Source organism: Stegodyphus dumicola, chromosome 8, assembly GCF_044657685.1.
Source record: "Stegodyphus dumicola isolate Sdum_Otavi_A_Nest chromosome 8, ASM4465768v1".
Classification (NCBI taxonomy): domain Eukaryota; kingdom Metazoa; phylum Arthropoda; class Arachnida; order Araneae; family Eresidae; genus Stegodyphus; species Stegodyphus dumicola.
In genome coordinates, this window is record NC_140775.1 from 35,852,842 (window position 1) to 35,868,278 (window position 15,437).

The 15,437-nt window shown below is 30.0% G+C and overlaps 1 protein-coding gene across 1 annotated transcript in view; it reads left to right on the forward strand.

Annotated features, from left to right (window-relative positions):
- LOC118185793 (small subunit processome component 20 homolog) overlaps positions 1–15,437 on the forward strand; it is a 219,401-nt gene that overhangs the window by 74,593 nt on the left and 129,371 nt on the right. The window contains exons 23-26 of the mRNA XM_085821737.1: positions 4,462–4,552; positions 4,680–4,765; positions 6,280–6,405; positions 9,557–9,723. Of these exons, the coding sequence (XP_085677863.1) occupies positions 4,462–4,552; positions 4,680–4,765; positions 6,280–6,405; positions 9,557–9,723 (470 nt within the window). The remainder of the gene's footprint in view (positions 1–4,461; positions 4,553–4,679; positions 4,766–6,279; positions 6,406–9,556; positions 9,724–15,437) is intronic.

Consider the following 15,437-nt stretch of genomic DNA (forward strand, 5'->3'; position numbering starts at 1 on the left):
ATGTAGCCAGCCCGTTCGCGGCATTCTAACCTGAGACAGAACTACCAGTGTTCAACGACGCTTCGGCCACTAGTAGGCCTGTGCACTTGATTGGAAAGTGCAATTCATTATGTAAACAGACATGAAGGTGATAATCAGTTGTGCGCTGTTTTAATTAATCAAATGTTATAAATGCACAGCTGTTACATTTCTTATTATTTATTAGTCATGTTTTTATTACGTAGATCATACGTATGCTATAATTATGAATTAACCCAATAACAAAATGTGTACACTCTTTAGTACTCAAATACTCATCAATTATTTTTCAACTGATTATTACATACCCATAATAATTTGCAAAGAACTGATAACTATAGTTGCTGCCAATTACATAATCGTTATCTGAATTAAAAGTAACTTCAAATAAACTTCTTGGCAATGTTCATTTTTGTATTCATACATACATATATATATATACACATCTAATAAGTCATATATTTACATACAGATAGAGAGATGTGATGTTTTAGAAGTTGTTAATATATATTTATTAGTATTAATGTAATGAATAAGATTTATATTAATGAATGTATATACAAATGTTTTTCATCATGCATAATAATAAATCCATAAATTTTCAATGTTTCAATATGTAGCATTTACAATAAAAGTATAGTTTCTAATGTATTTATAATTCAAAAAGTATTTCATTAATAACATGAAAATAATAGTATTCTCATTATTACATAAGCTATGCTTTTCTTTTTTATGCATCTTTTATGCTGTTTACAATGTGTCACTGATTATGCAGTTAACAATTTAAAAGGTAAGTAATTAGGAGAAAAGCTGCACATATACAAACAAATTTTAAAAAATTATTCAACTTAAATTTAAGAAATAAAATTCTATTATATAACAGTGTTATAATACACGATCAGCATGAAATACGACAAATTTGGCGAACTTTTGGCTACGAACAATTTGTAAACAAATCCGAAATGCAAGAACGTCGTAAAATACTGTCAACTCTGAAATTTCCACGATTATATATTTAATGAATATATACACATTTAAAAAATGACTCAGGTAGTTGTATTACAACAAAACAGCAATAATTAAATCGGCCTCTATTTCCACCGTCCATCACTTCACAGTGAGAGCCATCGCCATATTGAAAGTTACCCGTGATCCTTCAGAAGCTGACCTTTCGTCTGATTAGTTGAACGTTCGAGGAACACGTCTCCAGCCGGAACATTTTGGGAAAAGTTTTAAAATGTTGCTTGTAGCCGGGACACGTTCCTACTAGCTAGACGAAACATTTCTCAGAAGCCTGGCGCTTAAAGCCGTGCTACTAGAATCTCGTTTCTCGGAATTGTCCCGAGTAAGTGCACGCGTCTATAGATGTGATAACAGCATTACTGCAAGTAAAGAACTCTCATTGTACTGTAGAAATACAGAACATTTCACTACTTTACTGTGTACAAATGCTGATGGTATGCAAAAGATAGTTATAGGATAGTTATAGTCACAAAAACCAGGGTGCTTCAAAAATGTTAAAACTCTGCCATTAGACTATAAAGGAAATAACAAAGCATGGATGAATATGGACATTTTTACAGAATAGCTCAAGAAAATAAATGAAGCTATGAGAAGACTAAACAATAAACTTTACTTTTTATGGATCTTTGTGCTGCCCATTCTCAAATGACAGATTTCTTGCAAAATGGGAAAGTTCTTTTCTTCCCAGCAAATTGCCCTAGTGTAGTATATCCTTTAAATCTGAGTGTCATTTAGAATTTGAAAACTTGAATTGATTTGAAAACAGGCAAAGGGTGATTCAAATAGCCCTTCAAAATACAATTACAGGAAATAAACAGAAAAAAAAATAATATTCTTGAGACTATGAATATGATTTTGCTTGCCTGGATTCAAGTAAAATCACAAACAATTAAAAATTGCTTTATCAAATGGGATTTTCAAACCCAAATGAAAGTGTTGACGAGGAAAATGATGATAAAACTGTGATTATGGATGAAGAATATTGGAAACTACTGATATTAAACATCTCAGTTTGAGGAATATGTAAACTGTGGTGCCAATGTAATGATGTCATACTTATATACAGTTACAAAACTGATTGAAAAATCTTACCAGATGAAGAAGAAAATAATAAAGATATAATTCCAACTTTCTTTTCAAAATGCTATCTACTCCATTGAGATCCTCAGAAATTTCTGTGTGTGTAATAAACAAGTGAGAAAACATTTCAAGAACTGAATTCGATTCATAGCACTTTGCTTAAGATTCAAAATCAAAAGACACATCAGATGACAATTAGAGATTTTTTTCTTTATAGTTAAAAATATGCAAAAAATGCTCTTTGGAAAAAAAAAAAGGGAGGATACTTATTCAAGACAATAACTCAAATAAAGTTATGACTTTTTTAACTGATTTTACATAATTACATAGAGAAATTTGCATTCTTATGATTTAAAAAATATTAAATTTCTTTTAATATAATTTTTAAGATATTACAAAAAAGAGGCTCGGTGGCCCAGTGGCTGTGGCATGGTGCAGCAGCACCACAGGCCCGGGGTTCGAACCCTGGGCTAGGCAAGGTCGACTCAGCCTATCATCCCTTGATTTCCAGACCCGGGGGGGGGGGGGGTCCTGCGACAAGCTGACCACTTGTTCAGGGCATATGCTTACGCACCCCAGGGCCCACAGTCAAGAAAGCAGATTTCGGGGCACTGCAGGCCTTGGCCCATTAGATCTGTTTGCACCACTGAGTTTAAGTTTTCATTACAAAAAAAAAAAAAAAATTGTTTAGTTGTTTAAAATATTAATTTTAAATTCATTTAAAAATGTTCATCTTTTATAAACAAATGGAAAGTAGGATAGTAAAATTCTGTAATATCAGTAGTACTTTAGTTGTATCAAAATTGTGCAGCCAATATATATATGTATATACAGTCAAAAGTTGTTAATTCGGACGCCCATAATCCGGAATGATCTATAATCCGGACCTCAAAGCTACAAACTGTCTGCGCATGTGTCGGGTTGACGCATGCGCGTAAGACTTTTACGGCTGCGAATATGCATGTGCGCATGCGCGTAATACGTTTACGCTTGCGCGTTTAATGTATAACGGACGGTGTAAGCTAAGCTAAAATTATCTAATTCAGTTAATGTTGCAGATTGCATTGTTCCTGAATCTTCGAATTGGATCCGGCTTATTATTTTTTGCAGACTGTTAGAGCAATTTTATAAAAGTAAGCTTGAACTTTTGATTATGTCAAATAGAATTTCCGATATATATTTACTAATACGTAAAGGATCTACAAAGCAAAAGTATGTTTAGAAGTCCATTAAGCAAAAAGTGCAATTGCTGCAAAAAATGGATAAAGGCATATCCTTCGTTTCTCAAACCATTCTGAAATCTGTTTATCAATTTCACGCTGCTCTGCGGCCCTGGGGGGAAAACGCCGAAACGTCGCGCCGCGCAATGAATTGGAAGTTAATCTGTCAGCACTATCCTTATCTTCAGGGAAGATGTTTTTATTTTATTTCGCTTATAATTCCTTACTAAATGTAGTATTTCATCTCGATGTACTCCGTCTTTGATATGATTTAAATCAAATTCCTCGTCATTATAATTCGCTTCCGATAAAGAAGAAAGTGATACAGAGGTTATTGAAAACGAAAATATTTCGATTGACAAATTAGTCGGTATTCTCGACACAGCAATTATAGGACTTTAACAGCGGAACTTTGTAACTGAAGAAGAAATTATATCTGTTTATAGAATTAAAGAGAAAGTATTATCACATAAAACGAAGCAACTTAAACACCTTACATTGAAAGAAATGTTTAATAAAGTAAACAAATAAATATTAAGTTTTTTTTTCTTGCAAATTTTGATACCCTTTAGATCATAATTGTTCTTTATTTCATAAATTACGGTTTAAAATTCATAAAATTCATATTATTTCATAAATTACGGTGAAATTGTAAAATATTTTTAATTTTATAATTTCTGCATGCCATCTTACCAGATTTAAACTGATGATCTATAATCTGGAAATATCGATAATCTGCAATCGCCTAAGTCCCAACGAGTCCAAATTAATGACTTTTGACTGTATATGTTTCATATTGTTTAAAGTAAAGTTTTGTTTATATGTCTTTTTTCATCATTTGTGAATGGTCCCTTGAAAAATATATAAGCAGTGCTCCTCTGTAATTAATTAGCAATCTAGAATGGATCTAGAGACATTTCTGATTCCCTATGCTTTTAATTTATTCTGCATAAAGTAATCATAACATATTTAAGATGTGTCTTTAATAATCTTTGTATAAATTTGAGGTTTTTTTTAATATAAAGTGTTCATCATCAGTATTATAATTAATTCATAATCATTTATATATAGTTTATTAAAATTAGTATGTTTATATATTATTTTCCCCCTCTCTCCTCAGGACTCTTGCTGCTCTTTTATCAGTATTTGCAAAATTTAAAAATCCAAAAGCTATCTATAAGACTGAAGAACTACAAAAATTGTATAATGAAGTAAGTAAAGTAAAAACATTTGTTGTATTTTTTCATCTGTGGTTGTTATAGGTGATAGGTGTATCTTAAAGATGTTGCTTAAAAAATATTCATTAATATTTTTTTTTTTTTTTTTTTTTTTTTTAAGTTACTCAGCTATCATGATCCAGATATTCAGAAGCTTTCTTTTGATTGCCTAATGACATATAATTACAAGTATTTGGTACCATATAAGTAAGTTTATATATTTGAAAGATTTTTTTTAATTAAATCTTGCAGTCTGTTATTTAAAATTCAGTTAAATAAATGTAATAAATATCAAACAGTGTCTCTGCAGTACTTAATTTGTGTCCAAAATGAATTTTTTAACAATTAAAAATATTTACGTATACATCTGTATTAGTGGTTTTCAAACCTGAACTTTGATGGACTGAAGAAGCATATAAAAACTACAAATATATTTGTAAAACACCTACCATTTTCAAACTAAATGCTGAAAAATGATTTAAATAACTGAATATTGCATGCATTCTATACATAGTCATTACTTCATTTTAATTTTTTTATTAAACAAACTGAGCGCTTTTCCCTAATGTAGTTAATATGCATTACAACATTATGTAAGTTTTTTGCTCGCATTTTATTTTAAATGAATATCAAAATCTGGTTCTTTTGATATTGTTTGTGTATGCATTTTGTAGTTGGTATCCAATCTTTTTCATTTTGTTTTGATTTTTGCTGTATTTGCTGTATTTGGAATTTTGCTGTTCTAATATCATTATCATTATTAAATTGCTGTATTTGCTGTATTTGGAAAATGAATTTTTGACCTAAATTGTTTAGAAATGTATAGCTTCTCTTACAAACACATAGATAGATAAATAGTTCTTCCGTGTTGTTCTCCAATTTTCTGTTTTTACAATGATTAAATGGTATCATATTCATAAAAGCAGGTTCATTTCATATTATTTTATTTAGCAATATGAATAGAAATAAAGCCACCCAGACCGGTATAGTGGTTAGGAGAACATACTGTGGTACTGAAGGGCCCGAGAGCCATTCCTCCATGAAATCCATGGACAAGACAACAACAATAGAAATGAAAATATTATTTAATTATTTTGCATGTTCAGCTATGTCATCCACATGGAATTCAAAAATTCTTTCAAATTTTCGTTTTGATTTGTGAGACCCTTAGAAATATTGCTTGGAACCACAGAATTCTGTAGAATATTGTTTGAGTACTACTGATGTCCATGACATGAAAAGTAAACAGGAATTATGAAAATTCCTAATTTTATAAACTAAATTTTGCTTTGATATGAAGCAGCTGAAAATAATCATGCTGTCTTTACTGTATAAATAGAACTTGCTGATAAAGATGTTTTTTTGGGGGGTGGGGGTTAAAAAATTCATTTTTGTTATTAAAGGCAAATTACCTATTTGTTGTTTAAATAAGATTTTTTAAAAATATGAATGCGTTATTCAAGGGCATTAAATTTTTATCATTACTTGATATTCTTTTGATGCATGGGGAAAAATTTTATCTATGATACAAATGACATAATTTTTTTCATTAATTGTTCAATAGGTATTGCTTCTTTGTTATTGTAATAAACAAGTACTGTTCTAATATCATTATTATGCTATGAAAAGTGTCAACAGCTTCTTGTTTTATAATTTGCATATTTTAGATATATTTATAAAGAGTATTTTGCTGGATTGTATTTTTTGTGTCTTTCTTGTAGAGATAATTTCTACAGAATTTTGGATAACAAGACATTTAAATCTGAAGTCGTATTGTTCAGCTTAGATACTGAGAATCATGTTATTCAGGAACAACACAGGATAAATGTTCTACCAGTTTTGATGAGGTTTGTAATTATTTTGCTAATATTCATTTCTATCTCTTATTGATACAAGAAAATTTCTGTTATCTTTTTGTAGTGTAATCCCGTTATCTATCTTCTAAATATAACTACATAAAAATTATTTAAGCTTTAAAATAATAATTTGTTGTTTTGTTCCATTATGCTTATTAGTTTTCAGAATAACACACATGAATAAGATGAAAGGTGAGCATTTTTATTAGAAATAAGTTATTTTTAAAGGTATGTGTAAACAATCATATTTAAATATAATATACCAGTTATTTTTCATCGAGTGTGATTTATATGCTTTCTGTATCATATTCTGAAACTGAAGGTTCTTGGAAATCACTTGTTTTAAGTAATGTATTTATCTGAGTTCTAATTTCATTGTACATATACTGTGTAGCAATGGTAAGGGAAAATGATAAACTCTTTAATGTGAGGTATGTGTTAGAAATGTATTTTATTATTCTTTTCCTTCCTTATATTCATTCACCATTAGTCAAATTTTGCAGAAATTCATACAAATAATTTCTGTTTTGTTAAAAACAAAGAGAAGCCTTCCCAACTTCCAATGCTGTTTTATTGAAATGTTTTAAAATTTGTAATGATGCTTATATCATCAAGAGTTATGTGCTCTGTTATCAGGCAATACTAAAGTAAGGATTTTAAAGTATGTAGAGGATTGCTTGTAAAACTGAAGCTTGCCAGAAACATTTTACATACTGCTATTAAAAATATAAATTCCATTAGTGGAAAAAGTATAGCATTTAATAAATGAAGGAATAGAAATTTCAGATACTTGCCAAAGAAGATGGTTGTAAAATATTTACAATTCGTAGGAATATTTTATTTAGCCAAAGGCACTTTAATGTAGACTCACTTAATACTCAACAATTTAATATAAGTTTTCAGTGAATACAGTGTGTTTTAAAACTCTACATGAAGTCTTGAAATGAAGGCAGAATACAATGGTATGAACCATATTCATGTAGTAAAGTGTTTCGCTATATGATTAAGCTTGTCATCCACAGAATACATAGAAACAAAGTCGCAATAAGAAAATAATGTAAAGTGCTTTGTTAGGCAGCATTTAACAGTACATTAATTAGTAAACATTGACTGTGGTGTTTGTGCCTAATATCAATGCCACAGAGATTGCTGAACATTTTCAAAGTATCTGCAGTTTTGCAGATATTAGCAGTAGCAATTCTTGCCATGAGCTGCTGGTCAGAAACAGTGTGCTTTTTGTTCACAGTGACCTTGAATTGCTGCCATAGAATCAATGCGAGATAAATCGGTTGAATGAATGTGGGGGACCGTGCAATAGGTACACCATTAGCAATGCATCGATTTCCAAAAATCAAGTCCAAATACTCACATAGATGAATGGCATAATGGGCTGAATTTCTGTCATGTTTTACCCACAAACACAAGGTCGTAGATGTTGATGCAAGTTTGTAGAAATATTCAGTAAATCAGCAGAACCTTCATCAGGCGCATCTCATGCTTCGGGTGGTAACAGATATATAGGCTGACAGTTATCTACAATACCTTTCCACATATCAGTGATGAAATGGAGTAGTGTGGCATGAGTTTTCTTTAGCCCACATGTGTGAAATGAGATTGAAGACTCCTTCACAGGGATCCTTCGTCCATGAACAGAACAGAACAGAACTTGAAAATTCCTGGTTGCCTGCATTTTGCGACATCGTATTGCCAGGTTTCCTGCAACATTTGACAAATGTCACTTATCATTGATGATCTTTTATTTTCAGTAACTGGATGTATTGCTGATGAAATGAATTTAGGGTCATGATGTGCACAACATGCCATAATGCTGGCTTGAGATACTCCCATTGCAGCAATAGCTGCATATCTGCTTGTCTTTGAATTATTGTCAGCATTATGCAGCACATCATCTTCCGTGCCTGTAATTCAGGTCAGTCCTGGCTACCTGCCATCCTGCATATGCATAAATTAATATGCAAAGTATTTGTAAACAAATACAAATTGTTACCCAAAAATATCCCAAAGGATCCATATTCGCACAGGTTCTTATGCAATTGCCCAAACATACATGTCTAGCTGAGCACCTTTCCCAGTACATTCTTATGATGGGCTCATCGCTTATTGTCTGCTAACCCAATAACCCAGTCATTAAATATGTGTCTACTAATTTAGCATTTGTAAAACAATGCATGTTCTGTGTATAACACTGTAAGCTTTAATGAAGTAATCTTAAGAATTAACATAAAACAAGAGCTCACAGTGCCATTTACCTGCTTCAGACTTTAATTTCTTATTTCAGTATAGTTCCTATTGATATTCTTTATCTGCCTTATATCTCCTCTGCATATATGTGTAGAGTTGTGTGTATTGAACAACATTTGTACATTATATTGTAAAACAACTGAGTGTATTAAACAATTGTAATTAGAGTGGGAGGAATTTCTACTGAGTAGAAGAAAACAATTCTATATTAATCCATGCTTTGGAAAATAGGATAAAATAGCATTCAATACCTTAATCAAATTTATCTGAAGATTGACTTCTACAGTTGTGATTTAAAAATAATTGTTTTATATTTAATTATTCTTCTAATGATTAAGTGAAATGAAGAAGTAATTTCTAAGTATGAAATTTAGATACAAAAGTTTTAATTATGCTATAATCTATTTATTTAAGATACATCTAAATATGTAAATTGCAATAATAATTTCATTCTTCTGCCATTTAATGCTTTAATGGGCTAGCATATTGATAAAAGATTTCTTTGCCAGCTTTAGTAGAAAGTCTGTGGTTATTAGAACTTAATTGAAAAATATTTTCTCCATATGTTTTGATAATTTTCCCTGTGTATGTGTAAATATGTGATGTGCCTATCTTTTAGCTTTCATGCTGAAAATTAAAATTATGTTCCAAAATTAGCCTTGAACAAGAGTAGTTTATTCTAAGAATTACTAAAAGTAGGATTTACTGAATTACTAGAAGGGAACGAACTGTAAGGTAAAAACATTTATTTTATAATTTTCTCCATGGTAGTAATAAATTAATTTTTAATATTGAAAAAAATTAAATAATTGGCATATTGTTTTGATGTGATTTAATGAAACATTTAACTCAACATGAAACTTTACATATTTTGTTATAGAATTATGTATGGGAAGATGCTGTATAAAACTGGTAATAACACAACTGGAAAGTCACAAGCCCAAACAAGAAGATCTCTTGTACTTCGCTTTTTGGCTGGATGCAAAGCTGAAGAATTAAAAATGTTTTTTGATCTTGTTTTCCTGCCTTTTAAAGAACAACTGAAGGGTTTGTATTGTGAGGTCATATAATTGATTATTTAAAATTTGAAAGTTTAGTTTTCATTAATTTTTCATTCTGTCCCTCTTGTTTTTTTATTCTAAAAAGAATTCCCCTGATATTTTAATATATAATGGATATAGAAATTTTCTATTTCCATTACAGTCAACAAGGTGTTAAAAAAAATTACTTCAGTTAACATTACTTTTCTTTTGTATTTCACTCATACTGAAAAGTAGAAATAAAATTTTTTTAATTATTCCTAGCATGTACACTACGCGAAAAAGGAGAGACAGTTCTACATCTCCCGATGTACTGGGCCAATTGACAAAATTCAAATTGTGTTTTTCATGTCTCGAAAGTGCGACCTGCGATATGTATTAGATTTATATATAGTACTTTTCTAACATAAGTATTTTGACACAAAATCGGACTTTTTCTGAAATAACATACCAATTTTTTTTACATATTTCGATTTTATGACTCAAATTATGCCAGACTGCCAAGTTTTGTAAAAATCGTACAAGTAGTTTTGAAAAACTTAGCTTTCAAAATATTAACTTCTCAATATTAATTGAATTTGGCATATATTTATTAATATCTCTTTTTTTTTTATTAAACTTTTTTGATTTTTCCTTTCACATTTCGAAATTTAGGTTCATTCCAAACAAAATTCATCAATTTTTTGTGTTTCATTTTTAAAATTTCTATTTTTAAATAATTTTTATAAATTTTTCGAAAAAATTTTTGAATTATAACCTATAAAATTTTTACTGTCATCTTAAAGTAGGTATCGTTCTAAGCATAGCTGCAAAAAATTAGTTTTTTATTCAAAAGTTTCTAAGATATGCACGAGTTTACATATTTTCGCATTTTAAAATTTGGCATCTCCTTTTTTTTTTTTTTTTTTTTTTTTTTTTTTTAAAGCGATAATAACACTAAATGTGGTTTATGGATTTTTGTTACTGTGAATTGCCACAGCTGTTTTAACCCTTAAATTTCAAATAAATTTTTATGTAGAATTGATTATATGAAATTTTTTCCCCTCAATGATGAGTAATAAATATTTATTAATACTATATGAAAAGCTATTTTTTTAATTATAGATGATATTATTCAAATTCTTAACTTTTTTTTATATTTCTTTCTTTCTTTCTCCCCCCCCCCTTTTTTTAAAATATTTGTAAGAGTAAATTTTTACCTTTGCCGTATTATTACCTGCTACTTCACTTTGCATTTAAATTAAATTGTCTAAAACTGAGAAAGTTTGTTTGATGTTTATTTTCACAATGTTTTTAAGCAAACAGGACGTTGACAGTTTGGGTCATGTCCCAGCTTTAAAAATTATATATATATAAGTATGAATTTTTACATTAATCCTTTTTGAAAGAATGTTTAAAGTAGCTAATTTTCTCTCGTGTTATAGATTGTATAAAAAACATAATCTTTAATATGATTTAGATTGTTTGTAGCCGATATAAGAATCGGGTCACTCAGTGGTACAGAATAAACATTGCTGAACTGTTTTATTTCTTTGCCATTTAACGAAAAATCTTTTAATTAAAATATTTATCCTTTGGACTTTGCTTTAAACTTTATTTATAGTTAAAAATACCTAGAAAATAAAAAGCTGTCTTCAACTCAAATGCAGTTAATGTAACTGATATTTTTTAAAAAAATGACAAGAATGCAAAATTTATGGAAGTGTAACAATCGAAAAATCTTAATTTTCTTGTGGTGAGCACTGAAAATAAATCTAGAAGGAAAGAAGAAAATTAGGGAGAAAAGTAAGCAAAAATTTGAAGGGGAATTTGGCTGTCAGAAATACCAGGGTATTTTAAAATGTTGGATGCTTTTGAATATACTTTCAGAATACTTCAAGGAATTTTGGTGTTCAAAGAGAAAAGACTTGGACATGTACCATTTAGAAAATACCATCAATTGAACTTTTGCTAACAGAAAAGACCAAAACGATATCATTGCAGATTAAAGTGAAGAGCAACTGGTTTTCGACTATATGTTTGTATAAATTTAAATTACGGTATAGAACATCATATCATCCTAAGTGGAGAATCCCATGATTTCTTAGTCAAATCATTTGAATATTCAGGAATTTATCCAGTGATGTATGTGGATGTCACCTAAATACATTTTCCCTTTTAATGAAACCAGTTTTTCCTTTCATCTTATGCTTTCAAAATGCTTAGCCTCTAAAGACTGATAAAGGCTCTGACCAAATACTGATGAAATGGATTGAATTGGATTATTAAGTTACGGCAAAGGAAGGCTATCTGCCTAAAAGGAGGGATGCCTTCATGAAGAACTTTCTAAGGAAAACCAGCTGGCATACACATTACAGTGCGAAACACTGGAGCGAACTACCACTGTTCAGCGACTTTAACCTGGGAGGACGCACGCTGTATTACGTAACACTAGAATGCGCATGGGATGTCAACACACCCCAAGCAATTAAAAGACATACAAATTAAACATTAATCATTACAATTCAGTAAAAGAATGCATTCTATATTAATTGCAATATATTTATTACATAAAATAGCTTAAAATAATTCTAATTTTTAAATTAATAACAAGTAGATTTTTTTTTTTTTTTTTTTTTCAGATGTCTAGAAATGTCTATTTTTTATTTTTAAATGCAATTATAATCCAAATTATGCAGAATTATTGTGTGAACAACGAGTTATATAATTAATATTGAAACCAAGTAGGCCCAAGAAGCATTAGATATTTTGTAATATACACATGAAGCATCTATTTCACAGTGCTCTTGACATATGTTTTTTGCACTTCACACGTATAGTTTTTGATTTTCTGTCTTTTTTCCCTTGAGCACATGTAACATCTCCTGTATTATATTTTGTTTTCTTTTTTTTTTTTTTTTGTGGTTCATCAAATCATTTTCTGTAAGAAATTGGCCAATTCGTAACTGGTATACTAATTGTCTGTGATAATGTTTCTTCCAGATTTGTATAATGGAGCCAAGAGCACTTTGCTATTTCACTAGAACTGCTGACTTTCTTATACGGCCCATCTGGCTACTGACATGCGTAAATTTCCATGTTAAAAGCATAGACGGTTCTAGAGTCAACCATAGCAAATATCTTTATACCATATCTTGCAAGTTTCTTATATACTGCCGAAAGGAGCATCATCCTCGAAAAGGACACCCCAAACTATTATTTAAACAACAATAAATGCTCAAAATTTGCCGTTTCCTCTCGAGACGTATAGAACATGACCTTGAAGGCAGCTACTGATGCATCTAAGCATTTCGGATTATGTGGGGAGATTGCCAGCGAATTTGTTTGAGTGTGGGGTGCCGAAACACCCAACGCGCGTCTTCCCGGGTTAACGCTTGGCCATCTGTAGGCCTTTATGAAATGGAAAGCAATATATATTTTTTTTTTAATGAATGTCAGAAATACCAAGATGTTTCAAAAAGTTGGATGCTTTTTAATATACTTGTGGAATGCTTGAAGAAAAAGAGCAAGCCATTAAGAAGAAGGGGAAAAAATTGCATAAAATGTAGTACCTTTTTTTTTTTTTTTTTTTTTTTTTTTTCAAATTTAAAACTTTTTAATCTTATGATATTTGATTCTTGTGATTTCAAAAATAAAATATTTGACTAAAACATGAATAACATTTTAAGAAACTAAATGTAGGATGATAAAATTGTGTAAAGCAATGAGCACAATGTTAAAGCTATTAAATGCAATATATGCAAGTCATCTGAAGTTAAAATGTCAGGTATACATCTTTCTCATTTATATATCTTTTCTGAACGGAACATCGAAATGCGTGGTAACTGTGCTTTACTGTATTTTCTCTTTTAGTATATTAAGTTTTCAGATGCATCGTAGTCTGTGACACAAAGTATTCTTCTGAAAGAAATACAATTCAAATAATTAAAATAAAATCCTGAAAAAATTATATTAATAAATACATTTCAAATGCTCAGTTCGAATGAATAAACAGAAAATTTGAAGAGACAATGCAACACAAACAATTAAAATAAAAGTCCAAAAATTTAAAAATTACCTGAAATAATAACTGCAACAAAAAAAAATTATATAAAAAAAAAACTATTTGAAAGAAAATAAACGATGCACCTCATATTTAAACTACGCAGTTCGAATGGGTAAATAGAGATTTTTAAAACAGTTATTCGGAAGAAACCATGCAACTTAAACAATAAAATGAAATTCAAAAACGAAAAAACAAAATTTAAAGTATTAACATAAAAATATAATGTAAAGAACATTATTTGAAAGAAAGAACGTTGTGATTTTTTTTTCCTCTCCTGGGAGAGGAAAATATGTTGCCATATATTAAGAAGTTCGTCAAGTGAACTATTCTTGGCGCAAACTGAAAAAAAAATCACCAATGTGAATTTCTCCGTAAATTTCACACCAAACTTTACAAAATTTCATATTTGGGCATAATTTGAATTGTAGAATCGAAATATGGAAAAAAAATTGGTATGTTATTTCAGAAATAGTCCTATTTCATGTCAAAATATCTCTGTTAGACTAGAGTTATATATAAATCTAATATATATCCTAAGTCGCACTTTCGAGACATGAAGAGCACAATTTGAATTTCGTCAATCAGCCCAGTAGAACAGGAGACATAGAACTGTCCCCTCCTTTTTTTTTTTCGCAGTGTACATAAATAACTTCTGGTGAGTACTTACAGACTTTCAAAGGAGAATTAGCAAAATGACAGAAAAACCAAGTGTAGCAGATAATTATTAGTATGGCTAGAAAAGATTTTCTTCTGTGGTTAAAAAATTATTCAATGTAAGTGCAAAACTGTTACGTCCCCTTCAAAAACATCTAGTTATTTTTTTAATTGTATTATGACTTTTTCATAATATTTGTAAAGTATGAGGTATAAATGCAACAATTCCCCCCTAAAATGTATACAAAACCATGTCAGTTTAAGTAGCTCATATATACATGGTCATTTCTGTTTCTCTTTTTTGGGGAAGCAAATTCAGATTTCTGTTGTCTATCAGAATGCTGAAAATAAATTTCTGACTTTGTCTGCAATTCATTAAAATAATGCTTTACGCATGCATATGTGATTTTTCCTTTCATAATAAAACGTGGAGATTTTCGCTTAAAAATTTTGATTCTTAATTTCACTTTGGCACCAAAAATACCTCATCATGGAAAAACAATCTGGTTAGCATAAATTTGTGAAATTAATACTTTGGCTCCGTAGCTGAGTATTTGCTTGGCATACATCTCAAACCAAAACATTCACCTATTTTATATCCCTGACGCTGACCTGGCGAGTCATTATTTATTATATTTTGCTTTCATCACCACATGTTTATCAATACGTGATAGCTTCAGTAATAACTCATGCAGTGATGTCTAAACTTAGTAATTGAATAAAAAGAGTATGGCAACCTTTCATGCTAACATTACGCTTGGTGATGATTATAGATTTTTAAAGAAATGTTAACGAGGAAATATTCAATAAAAATTTCTTTTCATATGCTAAAAATAGATTTTGTTAATGGAACTCATAGGCTAAAAGATTACATTTATTGCTATTTTAATTTAGAATAACTGATATGTTATTCACCATAAACTCAGAAGCAGTGGCAGAATATGTCAGCGCCACACGGCAGAATTTAGGGAAGACGAAATTTTTGGAATTTGGGGAAGCACCGAGCGGCAAAATTAAGGAAT